Below are 23107 nucleotides of genomic sequence, written 5' to 3'. Positions count from 1 at the left end.
ATCTCTCTGCAGATCTTCTCCGTCCTCCACACGATTCACTTTTCCACTTATCTTTGTGTCGTCTGCAAACTTCGTTACCCTACACTCCGTCCCCTCCTCCAGATCATCTATATAAATGGTAAATAGTTGCGGCCCGAGTACCGATCCCTGCGGCACGCCACTAGTTACCTTCCTCCAACCGGAAAAACACCCATTTATTCCGACTCTTTGCTTCCTGTCGGATAGCCAGTCCCCAATCCACTTTAACACACTACCCCCAACTCTGTTATGATCACTGGATCCAAAGTGTTCCCTCACACTCACATCCATCACCTGCCCTAACTCATTTCCCAATAGGAGATCCAATATCGCATCCTCTCTAGTTGGCACCTCTATATACTGATGTAGAAAATTCTCCTGAACACATTTTACAAACTCAACCCCGTCTAAACCTTTAACAGTATGCGAGTCCCAATCTATATGTGGAAAATTAAAATCCCCTACTATCACAACTTTGTGTTTCTTGCAGTTGTCAGCTATCTCTCCGCTGATTTGCTCCTCCAATTCTCGCTGACTATTGGGTGGTCTATAATACAAGCCCATTAATGTGGTCATACCTTTCCTGTTTCTCAGCTCCACCCATAGGGCCTCTGTAGATAAGCTCCCTAATCTATCCTGCCTGAGTACCGCTGTAACATTTTCCCTGACCAACAATGCCACCCCCCCACCTTTTATCCCTCTGCCTCTATCCCGCCTGAAACATTGGAACCCTGGAACATTGAGCTGCCAGTCCTGCCCCTCCTGTAGCCAAGTTTCACTAATGGCTATAATGTCATATTTCCATGTGTCTATCCACGCCTTCAGCTCATCTGCCTTCCCCACAATACTCCTGGCATTGAAATAGACACACCTCAAAAAATTATTTCCACCACACTCTACCCTTCCATTTGTGATTTTGCTTGAACTAACCTGTCTTTTTACCCCTGCTCCACTATCTGCTCTGGCACTCTGGTTCCCACCCCCCTGCAAATCTAGTTTAAACGCTCCCCAATAACACTAGCAAATCTCCCAGCAAGTATATTGGTCCCCTTGTAGTTTAGGTGTAACCCGTCTCTCTTGTACAGGTCCCACCTGCCCCAAAAGAGGTCCCAATGATCCAAGAATTGGAAACCCTGCCCCCTGCACCAGTTCCTCAGCCATGTGTTTATCCGCCCAAGCATCCTACTCCTGCCCTCACTGGCACGTGGCTCAGGTAGCAATCCTGAGATTACTACCCTCGGGGTCCTGCTTTTTAACTTCCTTCCAAGCTCTTTGTACTCACTCTTTAGGACCTCCTCACTCTTCCTTCCCACGTCATTGGTACTGATGTGTACCACGACATCTGGCTGATCACCTTCCCACTTCAGAACGCTGTGCACGCGATCAGAGACATCGCTGACCTTGGCACCTGGGAGGCAACAAACCATGCGGGAGTCTCTGTCCCGACCACAGAACCTCCGGTCTGTACCTCTGACCATTGAGTCCCCTATCACTACTGCTCTCCTCTTCTTCATCCCACCCTTTTGCGCTGTAGAACCAGACGCAGTATCAGAGTTCGGGCTGTTGCAGCTTGTCCCAGGTAAAGCATCTCCCACAACAGTATCCAATTCAGTATACCTGTTGTGGAGGGGTATGGCCACAGGGGAACCCTGCTCTGCCTGTCCTTTCACACTGCCATTTCCTCTCCTTACAGTAACCCAATTTCCTGTGCATAATTTAGACTGAACTAGTAACAGGTTTATCCTGCTCTGTCACCTGACTACAGAGTGCTGTACAAACTTGTTTTCTCAGTAACAATTGTGACAGGCTGTAGTTGTGAGGCTTAATTTGATACAAGGTTCCAGATGATTGCTGTAAACAGGTTGAGCTTCAATCTTGTGGCCCCATGAGAGCTGAGTTTCTTGCTGAGATCATTCACCCAAATTTGTTTCTCTTGGTGTTTGATTTAATCTGTGTGTTGGTGAAACAGCCCTCGGGTGTAACACGATTTGGCTTGGAAAATGGTGTTCATCTGCCCCTCTTTAACTAGAAAACAAAAGCAAGATACTGCACAATTCTGAAATAAAAAACACTGGAAATTCTCAGCAGGTCGGGCAGCATCTGTAGCAAGAGATAAACAAGAGTTGATGTTTCAGATCATTGATCTTCAATCTGAAGCTGTTTTTTGTGGGTTTCAGTAAAGGGTGTTGTGTATTAATATTAGTAGCTGCTGTAAGCACTGAACGTCATCACTGCAAGTGGCGGGAGAAAGGTGGGAAAACTTTAACCATCTTGTTATCGTGGACTTAAGTGTTTATGGAGCAGCTTTGCAAAATGGTCAGAGCAGAGGGGAATTGGGAAGTGCTATTCAGAGACTGAGGCATTTTTAGGGAATAGTGTAGGCAGGAAGGTCTGTGTGTGAGGGGGGCAATGACAGAGACATTTCTTGTCCAGTGTCCCTTTACCCACTTCACCCTCCCTGGCCTCGAAAATGAGTTGTTATTGTGCAGGTTTATTGTGTTCGGGTTTAATGGTTATTGTACAGATCGTGACTGTGGTGTTCAGAGGGGTTCAGAGGTGTTCAGAGTGCAGCTCCGGTTCAGAGAGGGAGGGACACCAAGCCATGTGTGAAAATGTGCAGTGTTATCATGATGTGACTGGCCAGGTCTTACAGTGAATCTATTGAGAGTTCACACACACCTTGATGGCAAATATTGAAAGTTGCAAATCAAGTCTTGAGAGCGCAGTGACCCAGCAATTATTTCACCTGCAATAGTTGAGTGTTTGTGTGGTAGTTTCCTGTTCTGCTGACTGTTGTGATTGCTCATCCTTCCCCATGCAGCACGATGCCAGTGAATACATCAGGCCCAAGCCTCGAGAGGGACCAGAACAACTGACAGGGAGGCCTGAAAAACCAGGAAGGTAAGCTTTGTTTTTCTGGTAGCTTTCTCCCCTTTCCAATCTTCTCGAAATGTGAAGGCTAGTTCTGTGATGTGTTTCCCTGATCGTTGAGGCTGTCTGATGCACACAGGCATCTTGAGTGTGCAAAGCCACACTGTGAGGGTCAGCAGCTTATTCAACTCCGGAAAGTATCACATTCTAGCACAATCCAAAATCATCCAGGATTTAGGGGAAGTGGTGACATAGGTCTGGAATTCAAAGTCTGATGGTGACAATGAAACCATTGTTGATTGTTGTAAAAACCCATCTGGTTTACTAATATCCTTCAGGGAAGGAAATCTGTCGTGCTTACCCAGTCTGGCCTACCTGTGACTCCAGAGCAATGTGGTTGACTATTAAATGCCCTCAGGGGTAGGCTGAGCCAGCGACGTCCACATCCCATGAATGAATTTTTTAAAAAGATCTTTTTTTCTTTCATTCCTTTCTCAGGGCAAAGATGTATTGTGTTCCATTGCTGCTGAACAGGGATTAGTTTAACTTGGCACAAAGCCAGAGTATGGGCTCGGATTGTGCTGGTCCTGAAGGCTGGATAACACACACCCATTGATTTGTCCGGGAAGCCTGTGTGCCATGTTTTAATTTGTAAACCTCACATTGATGTGTTGTGCCCACAGGGTTTGTTGTGTTCCCTGGGGGTTTTGTCCAGCTTCCAATTCACCAGTGACATGGGATACATCCTGCTCATTTAGTATCACATTGTTCTTAGTCACTGGCATCACTCAGTGTCACTCCCAGGCCAGACACATGATTCCGATCTCCTGGAATAGGTTCCTGTCATCTGAGGGAGTCTTTGGGTTGTTTTTCAGAGTACTTTTTCCCCTTATTGGTCCTGATTTTGTTCTTTTTTTCTCCTTTTTTTGCCTTAGGCGATGACGCAGCAGGGGGTGGGTGAATATTATAGTTAGTGAATCATGAAAACCCTACAGTGCAGAAGGAGGCCATTTGGCCCGTCGAGTCTATACCGACAACTATCACATCTAGGCCTTATCCCCGTAACCCCACATATTTACCCTGCTAATCCCTCTAACCTACGCATCCCAGGACAATAGGGGGCAATTTAGCATAGTCAATGCACTTAACCAGCACGTCTTTTGGACTGTGGGAGGAAACGGGAGCGCCCGGAGGAAACCCATGCAGACACGGGGAGAACGTGCAAACTCCGCACAGACAGTGACCCAAGCTGGGGATTGAGCTCAGGTCCATGGCGCTGTGAGGCAGCAGTGCTAACCACTAGTGCACCTGCAAATTTCTCTCACCTTCCTTTAATCCTGGGATTGAAAGCATCGTGGGTCCTGGGGATTTCTTACTGCTGAGTGCCATTCTTCATTGCTGATGATTTCCTGTCCCTGATTCAATATTAGTTTTCTTGGGGTGGCCAACATGCATTTTGTCTTCCTCCACTGTAAATACTGACACACGCCACTTTAAACATGTCTGCTATTCCCTTATTTTCATTGACAAGAACACTTATCAATTTTCACAGCCCCACATTGCTCCTGGCCACCCTCATTTTCCAGATATTGGACAGAGTATTCGCGTTGATTTTCACATCCTGTGCAATTTTGTTTTCTTTATCTAGCTCTCACTATGTTTGACCCTGTTCTGTTCTTTGTATCTTTCCCACTTGCCAGGACCTGAGCTACGTTTTGCATTTTCGTAAGTTTTCTTTTGGTTTTATGTTGTCACATTACTCTTTAGTCGTCCATGGCTATTTTTTTTGACAAGTAGAGCTCTTGCCCCTTGGGAGTAGGGATTGGTTCTGTATTGTGTTGAGTTCTTTGCGTGAGATGTCCTGACACTAAACAGTGTGCAAGGCTACACATTGAGGATCAACAGGACAGGGGTGGGCCTGAAATCAAAGTTCTAAACTGGGGGGAGGCTGATTTTAATCAAATCAATTATGATTTGGCCAGAGTGGACTGGGAGCAGACACTTTCTGAGGTAAACCGTGGGATGCATTCAAGAAGCAAATAGGGAGAGTACAGGGCCAACATGTTCCAATGAAGAAAAAGAGTGGGACCAACAAGTCCAGTGAAACCTGGATATCGAGGGATACACAGCATTGGATCAAGTGAAAAAGGGAGACTCTTGGCAGACATCGAGGACTCAAAACAGCTGAAGTCCAAGAGGAGTATAGAATGTGTGGGAGGGAACTTAAAAAGGAAATTAGGAGAGCAGAAAGGAGACATGAAAAGATACTGACAGAATAAAGGAAAATTCTCAGTTTTACAAGTACATTAAGGAAAGAGTAGGGCCCATTAAGGGCGGTGGTAACTTGTGTATGGAACCGGAGAACATAGGTAGGGTTGGAAATAAATACTTTGTGTCGGTGTTCACTGGTGCGAGAGATGATGTGGGGATAGAAATCAGGGCGAAGGACTGTGATACAATTAAATAAATTAACATAGACAGAGAGGAGGTTCTGAGTGGTCTGGCAGGCTTAAAAGTAAGTAAATCTCCAGGGCCAGATGAAATGTATCCCAGGCTGTTGACTGAGGCTGTTGTCTGAGCAGGGGCACTGGCAATAATTCTCAATTCCTCTCTGGCCACAGAAGAGGTGCCGGAGGACAGTCAATGTGGAAACATTATTCAGGAAGGGAAACTACAGGCCAGTCAGTCTAACCTCAGCGTTGGGGAACCTATTGGAAGCAATTCTGAGAAACAGAATTAATCTGCATTTGGAGAGGCAGAGATTAATCAAGAACAATCTGCACGGTTTTGTTAAGGTGGGGTCATGTCTGACCTCAAACCAAACGAGAAAATGCTGGAAAATCTCAGCAGGTCTACCGGCAGCATCTGTATGGAGAGAAAAGAGCTGACGTTTCGAGTCCGGATGACCCTTTGTCAAAGCTGAAAGGCAGAGAAAGTGTGAGATATTTATACTGCAGGGTGAGGGAAGGAAAGATGAGTCATAGCCACAGAAACCAGGGGAAAGGCTGCTAATGGCGGTCCACAGAGAGAATAAAGGGTGTGAATCGCCAAACGACAGAGAAGCTAAAATGAGAGGGTAAGCTGTGACAGCTGAAGGGGTGGGGGGGGGAGAAGCAAAGGGGGAGAAAAGTTAAGGGAGGGGGATAAAGTAGGGGGAAAGAGTGGAGGGGGAAGAAAAATGAAGAAAAACAAAAAATAAATAAAAGCTAGAGAACAGTAAAAAAATTAAAACAAAGGGGCCGAGGTGGGGTAGAGCAAATCATCTGAAGTTGTCTGACCAACTTGATTGAATGTTTCAAAGAGGTGACCAGGTGTGTAGATGAGGGCAGTGCATTTGACGTAATCTAGAAACACAGAGGGACCTAGGTGTGCAAGTCCACAAATCCTTGAAGGTGGCAACACAGGTGGAGAAGGTGGTGAAGAAGGCATATGGTATGCTTGCCTTTATAGGACGGGGCATAGAGTATAAAAGCTGGAGTCTGATGATGCAGCTGTATAGAACGCTGGTTAGGCCACATTTGGAGTACTGCGTCCAGTTCTGGTCGCCGCACTACCAGAAGGACGTGGAGGCATTGGAGAGAGTGCAGAGAAGGTTTACCAGGATGTTGCCTGGTATGGAGGGTCTTAGCTATGAGGAGAGATTGGGTAGACTGGGGTTGTTCTCCTTGGAAAGCCGGAGAATGAGGGGAGATCTAATAGAGGTATACAAGATTATGAAGGGTATAGATAGGGTGAACAGTGGGAAGCTTTTTCCCAGGTCGGAGGTGACGATCACGAGGGGTCACGGGCTCAAGCTGAGAGGGGTGAAGTATAACTCAGACATCAGAGGGACGTTTTTTACACAGAGGGTGGTGGGGGCCTGGAATGCGCTGCCAAGTAGGGTGGTGGAGGCAGGCACGCTGACATCGTTTAAGACTTACCTGGATAGTCACATGAGCAGCCTGGGAATGGAGGGATACAAACGATCGGTCTAGTTGGACCAAGGAGCGGCACAGGCTTGGAGGGCCGAAGAGCCTGTTTCCTGTGCTGTACTGTTCTTTGTTCTTTGTACTTGGAATTCAGCAAGGCTTTTAATAAGGTCCCACATGGGGACTGATACTGAAGGTAAGAACCCATGGGATCCAAGGAAATTTGGCAAATTGGATCCAGAATTGGCTGAGTGGCAGGAAGCAGAGGGTGATGGTCAGGGGGGGGGCTGTTTTCCTGACTGGAAGATTGTGTCCAGTGGGGTCCTGCAGGGATCAGTGTTGGGGCCTTTACTGTTTGTGGTTTATATCAATGATTTGAACTTGAATGTAGGAAGGTTGATCTGTAAGTTTGTGGATAATATGAAAATTGGCAGGGTGGTAAATAGTGAGGAGGATAGCCTTAGATTACAGGAGGATGTAGACAGGCTGGTCAGATGGTCTGGTCAGTGAGAAACGGAATTCAATCTGGAAATGTGAGGTGATGCACTTGGGCAGGACAAACGGTAGACCCTTGGGAAGCACCGAGGATCAGAGGGACTTTGGTGTACATGTACTCAGGTCCCTTAAGGTAGCAGGACAAGTGGATAAAGTGGTTAAGAAGGCGTACGGTATACTTGCCTTTATTAGCTGAGGGATAGAGCTCATGAACAGGGAGGTTATGCTAGAACTGGATAAAACAATGGTTAGGCCACAGCTGGAGTATTGTGTGCAGTTTGGGAATCCACATTATAGGAGGGATGTGATAGCACTGGAGAGGATGCAGAGGAGATTTACCAGGATGCTGCCTGGGCTGGAGAGTTTTAGTTATGAAGGGAGATTAGACAGACTGGGGTTGTTTTCCTTGGAGCAGAGGAGACTGAGGGGGGGACATGACTAAGATGCATAAAATTGTGAGGAGCATGGATAGAGTAGACAAGAAGAAACTTTTTTCCTTGGTGGAGGGATCAGTGACCGGGGGCATAGATTTAAGGTAGGGGGTAGGAGGTTTAGAGGAAAATCTTTTTTCAACCTAAGGGTGGTGGGAGTCTGGAACTCACTGCCTGAAAGGGTTATGGAGACAGAGACCCTCATTACATTTAAGAAGTATTTAGATGGACACTTGAAATGCCAAGGCAGATAAGGCTCTGGACCAAGTGCTGGAAAATGGGATTAGAATCTGAGAATCCCTACAAAGCAGAAGGTGGCCATTCAGCCCATCAAGTCTGCACCAATCCTAGCCAAGGCCTATCCCCACAACTCCATGCATTTACCTTAGCTAATCCCTCTGACACTAAGGGACAATTTTAGCATGGCCAATCCACCTAACCCGCACATCTTTGGACTGTAGGAGAAAACCGGAGCATCCGGTGGAAACCCACGCAGACATGGGAGAATGTGCAGACTCTACACAGACAGTGACCCAAGCCGGGAATCGAACCCGGGTCCCTGACGCTGTGAGGCAACAGTGCTAACCACTGTGCCGCCATAGTTAGCTGGTTTGTAGACATAAGAACATAAGAACTAGGAGCAGGAGTCGGCCATCTGGCCACTCGAACCTGCCCCGCCATTCAATAAGATCATGGCTGACCTTTTCGTGGACTCGGCTCCACTTACCCGCCCGCTCACCATAACCCTTAATTCCTTTACTGTTCAAAAATTTATCTATCCTTGCCTTAAAAGGCTGAAGGGCCTTATTCTGTGCTGTATAACTCTGAGTCCAGGACAACATAGTGGTTAGCACTGCTGTCTTACAGAGCCAGAAACTAGGGTTCGATTCTGGCCTTGGGTAACTTGAGTTACCTTGAGTTTGCACGTTCTCCCCGTGTCTGCGTGGATTTCCTCCAGGTGCTCTGGTTTCCTCCCACACTCCAAAGCTGTGCAGGTTAGGTGGATTGGCCATGATCAATGCATGGAGTTACAGGGATAGGGTGGGGCAGTGACTCCAGGACCTTTTGGAGGGCTGGTGCAGACTCATGGACCTGAATGGCAGCCTCCTGCACTGTAAGGATTCTACGATTCTTTAACTCTGTGACCAAACCTGTTCAACAACCATTGGGTTGAATTCGAACCATGTCCCAAGCTATCAAAAACCTTTTCTCTGACTCATCTTCTCTCTTCCCTACCTCCCTGCCCTCAGGCCATCCCCAGCAGCCACCACAGCTCTGATCAAAACAGTGCCAGGGATGAGAGCATAAGGACGTTTGGTTGAAGGAAATCACAGAAAAGTTTATTTATTTAATAGGCACAAGTAGGCTTACATTAACACTGCAATGAAGTTACTGTGAAAATCCCCTGGTCACCACAGTCCGGTGCCTGTTCGGGTACACTGAAGGAGAATTTAGCATGGCCAATCCACCTAACCAGCACGTCTTTCGGACTGTGGGAGGAAATCGGAGCACCCGGAGGAAACCCACGCAGACATGGGGAGGATGTGCAGACTCCACACAGACAGTGACCCAAGGTGGGAATCGAACCCAGGTCCCTGGCGCTGTGAGGCAGCAGTGCTAACCATGGTGCCACAGTGCCGCCCCAGAACACTCATGCCTATCCCAGGACACATCTAATTCCCAATGCATTCCCCACCAACTAAAACAGCTACAATTAAAATGGAACAGTTGTATTGAATTTATATAAAAAGCAATAGCTGAAAGTTATATTGTGTAAAGTGTACTGTTTATTTCTGGCTGCAGCAGCAGTGGTTCATTTTTCACATCTGGCTGAGGTGCAACGATTGTAAATCAAATATAATTATAGAAATAATGCCCTATTAATGCTCAATTACTTGTACAGTTCAAGTAAAGCTGTGGCTGAGATTGAAGCTTGGTTGCAGTTTAAATGTTGCTGCACTATAATGCCTGAAATATCATTGTCACCTTGTACTGTGTTGTGGCAGAACAGTAAGAAGCCTCAACACAATGTGCCCCTCACCTGATGAAGGGGCAGCGCTTTGAAAGCTCGTGCTACCAAATAAACCTGTTGGACTTTAATCTGGTGTTGTGAGACTTCTTACTGTGCTTACCCCAGTCCAACGCCGGCATCTCCACATTGTGGCAGAACAGTCAGATCGAGCCCATTTTGGAGAATGGGAAATGTAATGTCGTTTGTTTCAGTTGTTTCTGCAGCTCTTGTAATTATCTTTGCGAGTGAAATAGTTTTGCCCGCCTTTCTCAGTTTCGCCATTTCTGATCTGGGTTGCGAGCATGCTGTCCTGTTAGAGGAGGATGCACTGAAGCCAGACATGCTGGATAATGTGGGAGGGGGATTGACATTTGCCACATTTCAATATCTTTACGCTAGTTTTCATTCTCACAGGCCTCCCGCATATCGAGAAGAGTCAACCCCGCAGCGCCCGCCTCGCCCTGTTTCCAGATCCTCTGATTCTTCAGAGAAAGGTACAGTATACTGGAAGTGTGAAGTCTGGAGCCCGGTGGGCCAGGTGCCTCATTTTGATTGGGGATTGTAGGGGCAGAAAATTCACACTCAAGCAGTCAGTTTCATTAAAGCTGCAGATCCATGTTTTATGGATTATAGCTGCTCTACACAAAGATACAGCCATGGTGATCTGTCTAAGAGCTGGCTGTCCGCTCCTTTCTCCATACCCTGTGTCTTGTATTTTACTCTTCAGTTGTTTGTGGGAGCTTTCCATTTTCAATTACAAATTGCCTAACATCATTCTCTTTCTCCGTATTGGTCTAAACCTCTCTAATCTTCTGCCAGTCACCTCATGCCTTGCACGAGGGGAGGGAATGGACGAGTGATATTATTGCTAGACTATTAATTCTGAAACTCAGCTAATGTTCTGGGGACCCGGGTCAAATCCCGCCACAGCAGATGGTGGAATTTGAATTCAATAAAAACATCTGGAATTAAGAATCTACTGGTGACCATGAAACCATTGTCGATTGTCGGGAAAAAACCCATCTGGTTCGCTAATGTCCTTTCGGGAAAGAAATCTAATGTCCTTACCTGGTCTGGCCTACATGTGACTCCAGACCCACAGCAATGTGGTTGACTCTCAGCTTCCCTCTGATCAAGGGCAACTAGGGATGGGCAATAAATGCTGTAAGAAGTTTAACAAAACCAGGTTAAAGTCCAACAGGTTTATTTGGTAGCAAAAGCCACAAGCTTTCGGAGTGCTGCTCCTTCGTCAGGTGAGTGGGAATTCTGTTCACAAACAGGGCATATAAAGACACACACTCAATTTACAGAATAATATTTACAGAATAATTATTCTGTAAATTGAGTTTGTGTCTTTATATGCCCTGTTTGTGAACAGAATTCCCACTCACCTGACGAAGGAGCAGCACTCCAAAAGCTTGTGGCTTTTGCTACCAAATAAACCTGTTGGACTTTAACCTGCTGTTGTTAAACTTCTTACTGTGTTTACCCCAGTCCAGCGCCGGCATCTACACATCAATAAATGCTGGCCAGCCAGTGACACCCATGTCCCACGAATGAATATAAAAAAAGGTCTCTCCAACCTTGTTGCCTTTTCTTGAGAATTCATGAATGATCTTTCCTCTTCCATCATCCAGTGACACGTTTCAGGAATCCTGCAAATGTTTCTACATTGTTGTGTTGGGTTTGAGCTATATTGAGTCTTAAGATGAATGTATTGAAACAAATTGAGGGAATTGTCAGCCATAGTACTGTCTGGAGTTTTACAAATCTGCTGAGAAGACTAAGGGAGGAATTATTCTGCACGTATTTCCCCTCGGGGTGCAATTTCCTTTACTATTTTAAATGGAATTTTAACACAATTCATGAGAACTCTATGCACTGGGCTTGTGACCTGGCAACTGGTTTAAGACCAAGTACAAGGATTTCACAAAGTGCAGTGACTGTTCTGAGGGCAAGCGTGGCAGATGTTCATTACGGCACAGAAGGAGGCCATTCGGCGTATCAAATCCATACTGGCCCTCTAGAGCAATGTGGTCAGTCCCATTCACCCACTCTATCCCCATGGCCTGCACACTTATTTCCTTCATGTCCATCTCATGCCCTTTTAAAATCATCATTGTCACTGAATCATTTGGTGCGCAGCAAGGCTCCACATACAGCAATAAGATGTGTAGTCCTGTTGTTGGTGATGGTTGAGAGATGTTGATTAGGAAATCTCTTGTTATGCTTGAGAGTGCGACAGGGTTCCAGGGTCTATTTGTGTAACAGCAATAGGTTTTGTAATTCGCAAATGTTGCTACATTTTTGGTGACCCCTAAATGTGTGGCTGATTGGTGAGGTCACGTAATTTTGCAGTACATTTTGGAATACTGTTATGGTTCAGGTTAGAAGCTCTACAATGCTTTATGAAGCCCGCCTGGATCATACGTTTTGCGTCTTGAATTTGGCTAGGATACGCATGGTGTGGTTCACCTCCGGTATGATTCAAATGATCCACCAGGGAGTTTTTAACAAACAAAGTTTATTTAAGAATATAGTTATCATGTATGGAAAGAGAATTAGCCATAGTTTTTATCAATTACAAACAAAAACAAAACAACCACAATAATGTGTAACCCTGAACTAATATACAAAGAACAGATTAGCACAGGAAACAGGCCCTTCGGCCCTCCAAGCCTGTGCCGCTCCTTGGTCCAACTAGACCAATCGTTTGTATCCCTCCATTCCCAGGCTGCTCATGTGACTATCCAGGTAAGTCTTGAACGGTGTCAGCGTGCCTGCCTCCACCACCCTACTTGGCAGCGCATTCCAGGCCCCCACCACCCTCTGTGTAAAAAACGTCCCTCTGATATCTGAGTTATACTTCACCCCTCTCACCTTGAGCCCGTGACCCCTCGTGACCGTCACCTCCGACCTGGGAAAAAGCTTCCCACTGTTCACCCTATCTATCCCCTTCATAATCTGTACACCTCTATTAGATCTCCCCTCATTCTCCGTCTTTCCAAGGAGAACAACCTCAGTTTACCCAATCTCTCCTCATAGCTAAGACCCTCCATACCAGGCAACATCCTGGTAAATCTTCTCTGTACTCTCTCTGACGCCTCCACGTCCTTCTGGTAGTGCGGTGAACAGAACTGGACGCAGTACTCCAAATGTGGCCAAACCAGCGTTCTATACAGCTGCATCATCAGACTCCAGCTTTTATACTCTATACCCCGTCCTATAAAGGCATACCATATGCCTTCTTCACCACCTTCTCCACCTGTGTTGCCACCTTCAAGGATTTGTGGACTTGCACACCTAGGTCCCTCTGTGTTTCTATACTCCTGATGACTCTGCCATTTATTGTATAACTCCTCCCTACATTATTTCTTCCAAAATGCATCACTTCGCATTTATCCGGATTAAACTCCATCTGCCACCTCTCCGCCCAATTTTCCAGCCTACCTATATCCTGCTGTATTGCCCGACAATGCTCTTCGCTATCCGCAAGTCCAGCCATCTTCGTGTCATCCACAAACTTGCTGACAACACCAGTTACACCTTCTTCCAAATCATTTATATATATCACAAATAGCAGAGGTCCCAGTACAGAGCTCTGCGGAACACCACTGGTCACAGACCTCCAGCCGGAAAAAGACCCTTCGACCACTACCTCTGTCTCCTATGGCCAAGCCAGTTCCCCTTGTATCCCATGAGCCTTAACGTTCTTAACCAACCTGCCATGTGGGACTTTGTCAAATGCCTTACTGAAATCCATATAGACGACATCCACGGCCCTTCCTTCATCAACCGTTTTTGTCACTTCCTCAAAAAACTCCACCTCCCTCTTACAAAACCATGCTGTCTGTCATTAATGAGATTGTTCCGTTCTAAATGCACATACATCCTGTCTCTAAGAATCCTCTCCAACAACTTCCCTACCACGGACGTCAAGCTCACCGGCCTATAATTTCCTGGGTTATCCCTGCTACCCTTCTTAAACAACAGGACCACATTCGCTATCCTCCAATCCTCAGGGACCTCACCCGTGTCCAAAGAAGTGACAAAGATTTCCATCAGATACCTAAGCTGTTCCAATCAAACCAAATCTTCCTTTAGACAAAGCCCTTTTCACAGGTTTAACACAGCAAAGAGTAATACTCACGTGATACTGGAATCCTTTGGATGAATGCTGCAGTTCTGCTGATGCACTCAGAACAGTTCAAAGTCAGAGCAGCTTCCCAGAACACCAAGGAGACTCTGGTCAAGCCACCAACAGCACATCTTCTACTCAAGGAAGCCTTTTAACTAAACAGCAGAACTTCCCAAAACCAGGGAGAGAGAGTTTATTAGCATCACAAGTAGGCTTACATTAACACTACAATGAAGTTACTGTGAAAATCCCCCAGTTGCCACACTCCAGCACCTGTTCGGATGCACTGAGGGAGAATTTATCATGGCCAATGCACCCAACCAGCGCGTCTTATGGACTGTGGGAGGAAACCGGAGCACCCGGAGGAAACCCACACAGACACGGGGAGAACTTCTTTCCAGCTTGATGTCCCTTCTAAAAACTAAAACTGAAAATGAAAGAGCTCCAGTCACCTGAGCTGCAAACATCTTCCTCCTGACAATGCAGCGTCATAAAACTAACTCCCAAAATAAAAATAAACAGCTCCCATTTAAACCACTTAAGGAGCAATAGAAGAGCTCCTCGTACACAGCCCGGCAACAATGACATCAGCTAAGGCAATGAGCTGCAGAGAGCATGATTTTAAAAAAGCCTCTGAAAGGTACACTAACGTCACAATATTTAATCCAGAATGTCGGCCTGATGGAACAAAAATGCTTGTTTCATTCTGATCATCCTTTTGGAAGAAGGTTGCAGTATCGTAAGAGAGTGGATCCAAACCAAGTTCAGGACTCTCTACTCCCTAACTGTGATCTGACTAGGATATTAATCAAGCTTGTACTCGGAGTTTGAGGACCATGGGTGATCTGTCTCTCGTCTCCATTTATTCACCTTTGCTCCATATCCCTTGATAGTCTTACCCAGCACAGATCTGTCAATGTGTTTAAAAATGTCAATTGTTCACAGCAACTTCCAAACCCATGACCACTGTCATCTAGAAGGACAAGGACAAGGTCTGTAGCCACGTGGAGGCACCCCCATGTGGAAGTTCCCCTCTAAGTCATTCACCATCTTGACTTGGAAATATATCGGCTGTTCCTTCACAGACGCAGGGTCAAAATCCTGAAAATCCCTCCCTAACAGCAGTGTGGGTGTACCTACACCACATGGACTGCAGCGGTTCAAGAAGGCAGCTCACCACCACCACCTCAAGGGCAGCTAGGAATGCGCAAAAAATGTTTTATTTATTTATTAGTGTCATAAGTAGGTTTACATTAACACTGCAATTAAGTTACTGTGTAAATCCCCTAGCCGCCACACTCTGGCGCCTGTTCGGCAGAATTTAGCATGGCCAATGCACCTAACCAGCACATCTTTCAGACTGTGGGAGGAATCTGGCGTCCCCAGAGGAAACCCACGCAGACACGGGGAGAATGTGCAGACTCTGCAGACAGTAACCCAAGCTGGGAATCGAACCCGGGTCCCTGGCACTGTGAAGCAGCAGTGCTAATCACTGTGCCTCCGTGCACAGTGACACCCACATCCCATGACATTTTTTTTAAATCTGGAACTTTTTTGGGTGAATAGGTTCCAGATTTCCATGAATCCGCAGTGAGAAGTGGTTTCTAATTTCACTTCTGAATAGCCGAGCTCTGGTTATAAGATTGTGCCCCTTTCTCTGGCTCCTGCATCAGAGGGAACAAGTTTACCAAATCGACCCTGTTGAATCCTTCAATCGTCATAAACAGTTTGATTGGATCAAATCTTAATTTTAAACTCAAGGGAATCCAAGCCTCGCCTGGGAAGCCTGTCACCCTTTTCCTCATGGTATTATACTGATGATTTGCACTGTGTCCACTTCCTGGAAAATGGATCGTTCAGCGAGGAACACTGGGTTCAATAAAAGTCTCATCACTTTGTTTTCTTTTACTAATTGCAGTTTGTGTGTTCAGTTTCTTATTACAGGCAGTGATTGAGAGAATTGAGCAGATCCGTACGTGAAGAGAATGAAAGCTTTGAGAGTGTTGCCAGTTCCTGTTCCGTGTGGATTAAACCCAAAGTTATCGAAAGAGTTTCACCCAGTGCTTCCCTCCGATACATCCAAGTTGGAAAAGCAAAACGGCTGGATGTTTTCCTGTTGGACACAGCAGATTGTAGTGAGCTACCTTTCAGTGCCGACCTGGTCTTGTTTTGGAGTGTAAAATCTTTACTGTTAATGCGTTTGCACAAATAACCCAAGAGATAGAACTTTTTAAAATGTTTTTAACAAAAATTAACAAGAATGTCAAGTTGTATTAACTTTTTATTTTATATAAATATTTGTTTTTAAACCATTTAACTCAGGCTTTCACTGTCGTCTCCAAGCTGTGCTCAGCACTTTGAATCACTTGCAGTTGCAGCAAAATTTTGATAGGAATTTGTGTTTTCCCTCTGTCTTTCCCATTCTCACTCAGGTTTTTTTCTGACATTTTCCTGCTTCTGGTCAAATTAACTCCATTTAATTTACCGTGGCCATAAAATTTCTTGGGCAGGTACAATTTGGCTGAGTGTTATTGTGCAATTCTTAATTTGCTATTGGGTGGGATCGCAGATGCCGGTGTTGTTGTGGGTGAGACCCATTTCCCAGTTGAGGAAGGACAACTAATCTGGATCTGGACCAGGTTTGATCAAACAAACTTCACAGCACAAGATCCTTCAGGTACTTGGGAAGATCACTGCATACATATCTTTCCGGTTTGATATATCGTGAGCCCCACTGTCAACATTATTTATCACCGTATATTTCTGTGACCCTCTCAGAAGTGCACATAATAAAACAGAAGCCCATTTGCATTCTCACTTTTCACATATCTACGTATTAAAATGCTGTGTCTGCAGACAGTTCCCATCAATGTTTTCCGTTATAAACTCTCTTGTCCGTATTAAATAGACATTGCCTAAGTCAACTTGTCATGCTGTATTTGCATCCTTCCTACCATTGTATCACAGGAATTTATAATGGCAATATAAAAATAAGGACTGAATAATAACGACTAAATGTGGGAACTGAATTCAGTCTTTGAGCCCTGTTATCACCCTGCTTTACCTGAAGACTATTTTTGGTCTTAACTCCCTGTGTGCAATAACTAAATTGGTTCAAATATTGCTTTTTACAATTTTCTTATAGTGGATTTGGAATTCTTTCTCGAGCTGAGATTCTACCGATTCCTCTAACGTGCAGCAGCTTGGCTGGTTGGAAGAATTCTTTCTGCTATTCTTCAGTTAACTTTGCTGGTATTTGAAGGACTGTATTTCAGAAGTTGCAGTTTTCAGCCATTGCTAATAGATGCTTGTTTCTCAGCTTTATCTAGTTGTTGTAGGGACTCTGGATGAGCGTGGCATGTTCCATACAGAGTGTGAAACACAGGTGAGTGAGTAACCACCTGTGTTGTTGCCTGGGTATCTGTAATTCAACTGAAGGATGTTCACAAATCTGTAACATTCTGAGGAAAAGCACACTTATCCACATCGTCACCCACATAAGATTCTAAAACCCTGCTCTTTACACAATGCTCCTTTTAAATGCCGCACAAATTAGCAATCAAATGCTCTTTGCTTAGATGTGTAGGAAATATTTTACCAGCTTTCCGTTGTGACAAGATACAGCATTTTGTAGTTGGATTTTGCAGGATCCACTGTTGTCTCTCTCTAAATGAAGGTGCTAAGCTCTCCTGCCTGTGCTGCATGTTGTGTATATGTCAAGCTACTATAAGTCACTGCTGCATGTTCTGTGTTTACAATGCTTGTGTTTCATGTATGTTGAGCGGCAGGGATGAGCAGAGGTCTGAGACTGTGCCAAAAATGCGAGGCCAGAGCTTTCAACTAACCCAGAGTAGCTTGTAAATGTTTTAGAGTCATAGAGGTTTACAGCATGGAAACAGGCCCTTCGGCCCAACTTGTCCATGCCGTCCTTTTTAAAAAAACTAATAACTGGTAGAGAATGCCATCTTTTTAACCCAACGTAGTTTGCAAATGTTATAAAGTAATAACCGGTAGAAGGTGAAGAAAATAAAAGCAGTCGTACAAGAGTAGCATCTGTGTGAATGAGGTAGCATCATACCTGTGCTGTGTTTCAGAAATACAAAATTATACCATCACACGTGCTTTTGTTCATCAGTGTAGAACATTGCTTTCCTCTAAATTTAGCTCTGCTCCTCCAGAAATCAGTTAGTATGCTCTGAATGTCCACAGTACGATTAGAATCCCTACAGTGCTGAAGAAGGCCATTTGACCCATCAAGCCTGCACCGGCAACAATCCCACCCAGACCTTAACCCATAACCCATGTACTTATCGTGCTAATCCACCTGACACTAAGGGGCAATTTAGCATGGCCAATCAACCTAACCTGCACATCTTTGGAGTGTGGGAAGAAACGAGCACCCGGAGGAAACCCACACAGACACGGGGAGAACGTGCAAACTCTGCACAGACAGTGACCCAAGCTGAGAATTGATTGAAGCAGTGCAACAGGAGGCCATGAGAGTTCCAGCACTGAGACTCTTTCTCCCATATTGACAGCAGCTATTTAGAGATAGTACCAAGGTTTCTGTGCTTGATTTTGTGGACCCAATCTTTTGCAGCTCTCAGTCTGTGACTGGTACTAAAAATATTAGAGGACCTAAGTGTGGGCTGCTTTGGAGAAGTTTTCACTATTGCTGCCACCTTTTTTATAGCGACTGTGAATCTGTTTCTGGCCGATCTGGTCTGTGGCAACCAATTCCACATGTGCAGATTTGAGCTAAACTTCTCTTGTGGCTTTTCCCTCCAGTGCTCCTTCTACTGTGCTGTGACCCCTACCTTTCATTGTACCTGTACTTGGGGAAGGAGGTAGCATAGTGGCGATGTCACTAGACTAGTAATCCAGAGTCTCAGGCTCTGAAAACACAGGTAGTCTCAGTAATGATGACCATGAAACCATTGTCGATTGTCGGAAAAACCCATCTGGTTCACTATGTCCTTTATGGAAGGAAATCTGCCGTCATTACCTGGTCTGGCCTACATGTGACTCCAGAGCCACAACAATATGGTTGACTCTCAACTACTGTCTGAAATGGCCGAGCAAGACACTCAGTTCAAGGGCAATTAGAATGGGCATCAAGGGTTACATAGAAACTAGAAGCAGGAGGAGGCCATTCAGCCCTTCGAGCCTGCTCCACCATTCATTTTGATCATGGCCGATCATCAAATTCAATGTCCTCATCCCCTCTTCCTCCCATATCCCTCGATCCCTTTAGCTCCAAGAGCTGTATCTAATTTCTTCTTGAAATCAGACAACGTTTTGACCTCAACTACACTCTGTGGTCGTGAATTCCACACATTCACCACCCTCTGGGTGAAGAAATTTCTCCTCATCTCAGTTCTAAAAGGTTTACCCATTATCCTCAAACTATGACCCCTAGTTCTGGGCTCCCCCACTATTGGGAACATTCTTTCTGAATCTACCCTGTCTAACCCTCTTAGAATTTTATAAATTTCTATGAGATCCCCTCTCACTCTTCTAAACTCCAGTGAATGTAATTCTAACCGATTTAGTCTCTCCTCATATGACAGACTTGCCATCCCAGGAATCAGCCTGGTAAACCTGTACTCCTTCTATAGCAAGGACATCCTTCCTCAGATAAGTCCATCAAAACTGCACACAATACTCCAGGTGTGGCCTCACCAATGCCCTATGCATCTACAGCAAAACATCTCTATACCTATACTCAAATCCTCTCGCTATGAAGGCCAACATACCACTTGCCGCCTTTACTGCCTGCTGTACTTGTGCGCTTAGTTTCAGCGACTGATGCACAAGGACACCAAGGTCTCATTGAGTATCCGCCTCTCAATTTACACCCATTCAAGTAATAATCTGTCTTCCTATTATTGCTACCCCAGTGGATAACCTCACATTTATCCACATTACGCTGCATCTGCCATGGATATGCCCACACACTCAGCCTGTCCAAATCACGCTGAAAAATGTTGACTTTGCCAACAATACCCACATCCCATGAAATAGTAAAGAAAAAGTAGTATGATTTGTTGGGATCTGTATCTCTACATGTTCCTTGATGCTGTCCTGAGATCTGTATCTGTCCTTTATGTCCCCGTCGCACTGTCCTGTGTCTTTCTGTTCCCTTAACACTATCTGCTGAAGCAGATAGCACCTCCACGTTTGCATTACCCTCCTTTGGACCTCTTCACGCTGATCCTTGTGCCCTGTGTGCAATCTCTCACTCCCTAAGCTTCCTCATGTCCTGCTGAATCTGCTCCTGTTCTGCTTCGATTTGTATGTCAACGTCCCCTTGTTCTGTTCAGGTCCTGTACATGAACCCCAGAGCTAGAATATCTGGTTAGCTCCCAGCATATTTCAACAGGCAATTTTCCTCCTCCTATGTGGCCGCTGTCACCCTGTTTGCTACTGAGCGCCACTCAACATTATAGCCATGATTGCTGTCCTGTTACTTTGCCAAGCTGTGCCCATTCCTCATCTAATTGGTTTCAAGCTCTGCCCTTCCTTAGTGATGCTCCATTCGTACCCACTCATGTTCTCCCAACACCCACCAGTGCTTTGCTCCTTTTTACTTAATTCTCAGGATGTGCACAGGAAAGGCTGCCGTTTATTGTCCCCTTTGCACAGGCAAAGGTCTTCCTTCCGGGGAGAGAGCGGGTAAATGGAGTTGAAATCAACCATGATTGAATGGTGGAGTGGACTCGATGGGCCGAATGGCCTTACTTCCGCTCCTATGTCTTATGGTCTTATGGTCTTATGGTCATTTTGCCACCAACAGTTTAAACAACTTGGTACTTCAGAAGGAAATGAACAGTCAGGGACATTGGTACGAGACTGGAGTCACACATACGCTCAGATTGGATGAAGACAGCTGGTTTCCTTAAGTAAAGAACAATAATGAACCAGTTGGGTCTTTACCACAATCCAACAGTTTCATGGTCACTTTAATCAGACCAACTTTTTATGTAAAATCCTGGAACTGCCAGAATGGAATTTGAATTTCTCTGGATTATTAGTGCAGGTTTTGAAGTCCAGTCCCACAGATACTGCACTCTCATATTCAGTGCTGGCGTGCTCTGTGACACCTCCTCCCCCACCTACACCAGTGGAAGATACTCGTTTAGCCTCAGTCACATTGCCCTCAGAAACTCCTCCTCAATCCCTTCAAGCTTTTGATTCCTTCCTTCACTCTTTCTGTCCACTGTTTTCTCCCCACCCTACACCGTTCAGTTTTATCTGCTGCCCCGTAAAATGCCCTGAGACACTGGGACACCTTTGTGTGATTGAAGAGTGTCGTGGAAGTGTCAGTTAACAAGAACAAAGTGCTGGAAAAATTCAGAAAATGCTGGAAAACCTCAGCGGGTCTGACAGCATCTGTGGAGCGTGAACAGGGCTAACGTTTCGAGTCTGTATTACCCTTTGTCAGAGCTCTACTGAAGAGCCATCCAGACTCGAAATATTGGTTCTGTTCTCTCGCCATAGATGCTGTCAGACCTGCTGAGATTTTCCAGCATTTTCTGAATTTAAGTTTCCAGCATCCGCAGTAATTTGCATTTATTACTTTGCTGGAAAATAATCGGCAGGTCTGGCACCGTCTGTAGCAAGAGAAATCGAGTTATTGCTTCTGGTCCAATATGACTCTCCCCCTCTCTCTCCAAAGATGCTCACAGACTGCTGAATTTTTCCAGCCCTTTTGTATTTTAATAGTAGGTCTCCGTCCATGGTGTTTTGCTTTTGTGGCAGAAATGTATGTTATTATTCTGTGCTCTGGATTGAAAACTATTGTCATCTTGGGTAGTATATCTTTAACTGTTGAGGAATGTACCTTTGCATCATTTTCAAAGCAGTTTCCTCACTTTGATGTTTTAATGTGTGTCTACTTTTCAAACTGAGCACGAGCGATGCTTTGCTCCCATGGCAGTTTTTATCTATCAGATGGTGGGACATAAATTATTCTGCAAAATATAAGTTTATGATTGCTGAAGAAGCAATTCGGTCCAGTCTTCCAATGATGATAAATGTACATTGTAGTTATGTATGGAAATGAGTTTTATGTGAATTTGTGACAATTAGTGAAAGGACTTGAGCCTTCTAGCAAACTATTATTATTGTTATCCTGATGGGTTGTCCATTTTAAATAAGTCTGACTCGCTCAGTGATGTCTCCTCAGAATGTCCACTACCCTTTGGAAGCCAGGCTGATGAGAGATGGATCCATACTGGCTGCAGACAATGACTATCTGATCTATCAATCCCAAAGGCAAACCACATGTTGCCAGGGTTAGGTTTGGGTCAATGTTAAGTTCATTCCTCAAGAAAGCTAGGTGCAGGCCACCACTGAGGGTGAAACGAAAAGACAAGGTAAATCATTTAATGATTATTTTGGGTCTTGAAGATAGATAGATTACAGTCGGTGGGTGAGATAAGGGAATGCCCAGGATACAGAGTAAAACTGACTACATTTTGCCGATTAGGGCCTTTATGAACATAAGATGCCGAATCAGTATTTGTTCAGTTGAGTCCTCCTCGCTGTTTTATTAAACAGTGTTATTGGTCTTTCCTCTGCTCATCCCAGCTCAGTAAATATATTACACATATGACCAAATACTGAGTTGATAGCAGCATTTACTTGCCAAATTTTTACTTTGTACTATTGTTCCGAGCACACTACACATGACGTCCGATATTATGCTGTGCACTGTATTTCTGTATGTTACTGACTGTTAAGGCTCAGCTTTTGTTAATGTCATCCAGATTATTTTTGTAAATTCTTTTTAATTATGTTTAAAATTATTGCTTATGACAATAAACTGATGAGATGCTGCTTAAAGATGAATGAGTGACAGATGTACTTCATTCTTCAGTATTTCCATAGAAGTGTTCTCCAGCTTGTTTATATTGTTTCCCTGATTCCAGTCAGCCTGCATTCTGCTGACGGAACAGCGACTGCTGACCTTGATCTCACATCAGTCTTTAAAGACTCGCATTCCGTTATCTTGTAATTGAGTCTGTGTCTATATGTGCCCTATTTGTGAACCCAACTCTCCACTCACCTGACAAAGGGGCAACGCTCCAAAAACTCTTCATACCAAATAAACCTGTTGGACTTTAACCTGGTGTTGTGAAACTTCTTACCGTGCTTACCCCAGTCCAACGCCGGCATCTCCACATCAGAATTCTTCGTGGTTTTAAAGGTCTGCCCCAGTGGAAATAGCCAA

The 23107-nt window shown here is 45.0% G+C and overlaps 1 protein-coding gene across 5 annotated transcripts in view; it reads left to right on the top strand.

Moving 5' to 3' along the window:
- ccdc50a (coiled-coil domain containing 50a) overlaps positions 1-23107 on the top strand; it is a 352068-nt gene that overhangs the window by 54591 nt on the left and 274370 nt on the right. For 4 of the 5 annotated variants that reach the window (XM_078204322.1, XM_078204314.1, XM_078204311.1 and 1 more), the window contains 3 exons: positions 2840-2919; positions 10149-10228; positions 15804-21129. In XM_078204322.1, the coding sequence (XP_078060448.1) occupies positions 2840-2919; positions 10149-10228; positions 15804-15823 (180 nt within the window). In that variant the 3' untranslated portion in view covers positions 15824-21129. Of the gene's footprint in view, positions 1-2839; positions 2920-10148; positions 10229-15803; positions 21130-23107 lie in introns of those variants that run through there. The other variant, XR_013496235.1, reaches the window with a different exon arrangement.

Source organism: Mustelus asterias, chromosome 3, assembly GCF_964213995.1.
Source record: "Mustelus asterias chromosome 3, sMusAst1.hap1.1, whole genome shotgun sequence".
Lineage (NCBI taxonomy): Eukaryota > Metazoa > Chordata > Chondrichthyes > Carcharhiniformes > Triakidae > Mustelus > Mustelus asterias.
This window is presented reverse-complemented; position numbering and strand designations above follow the sequence as displayed.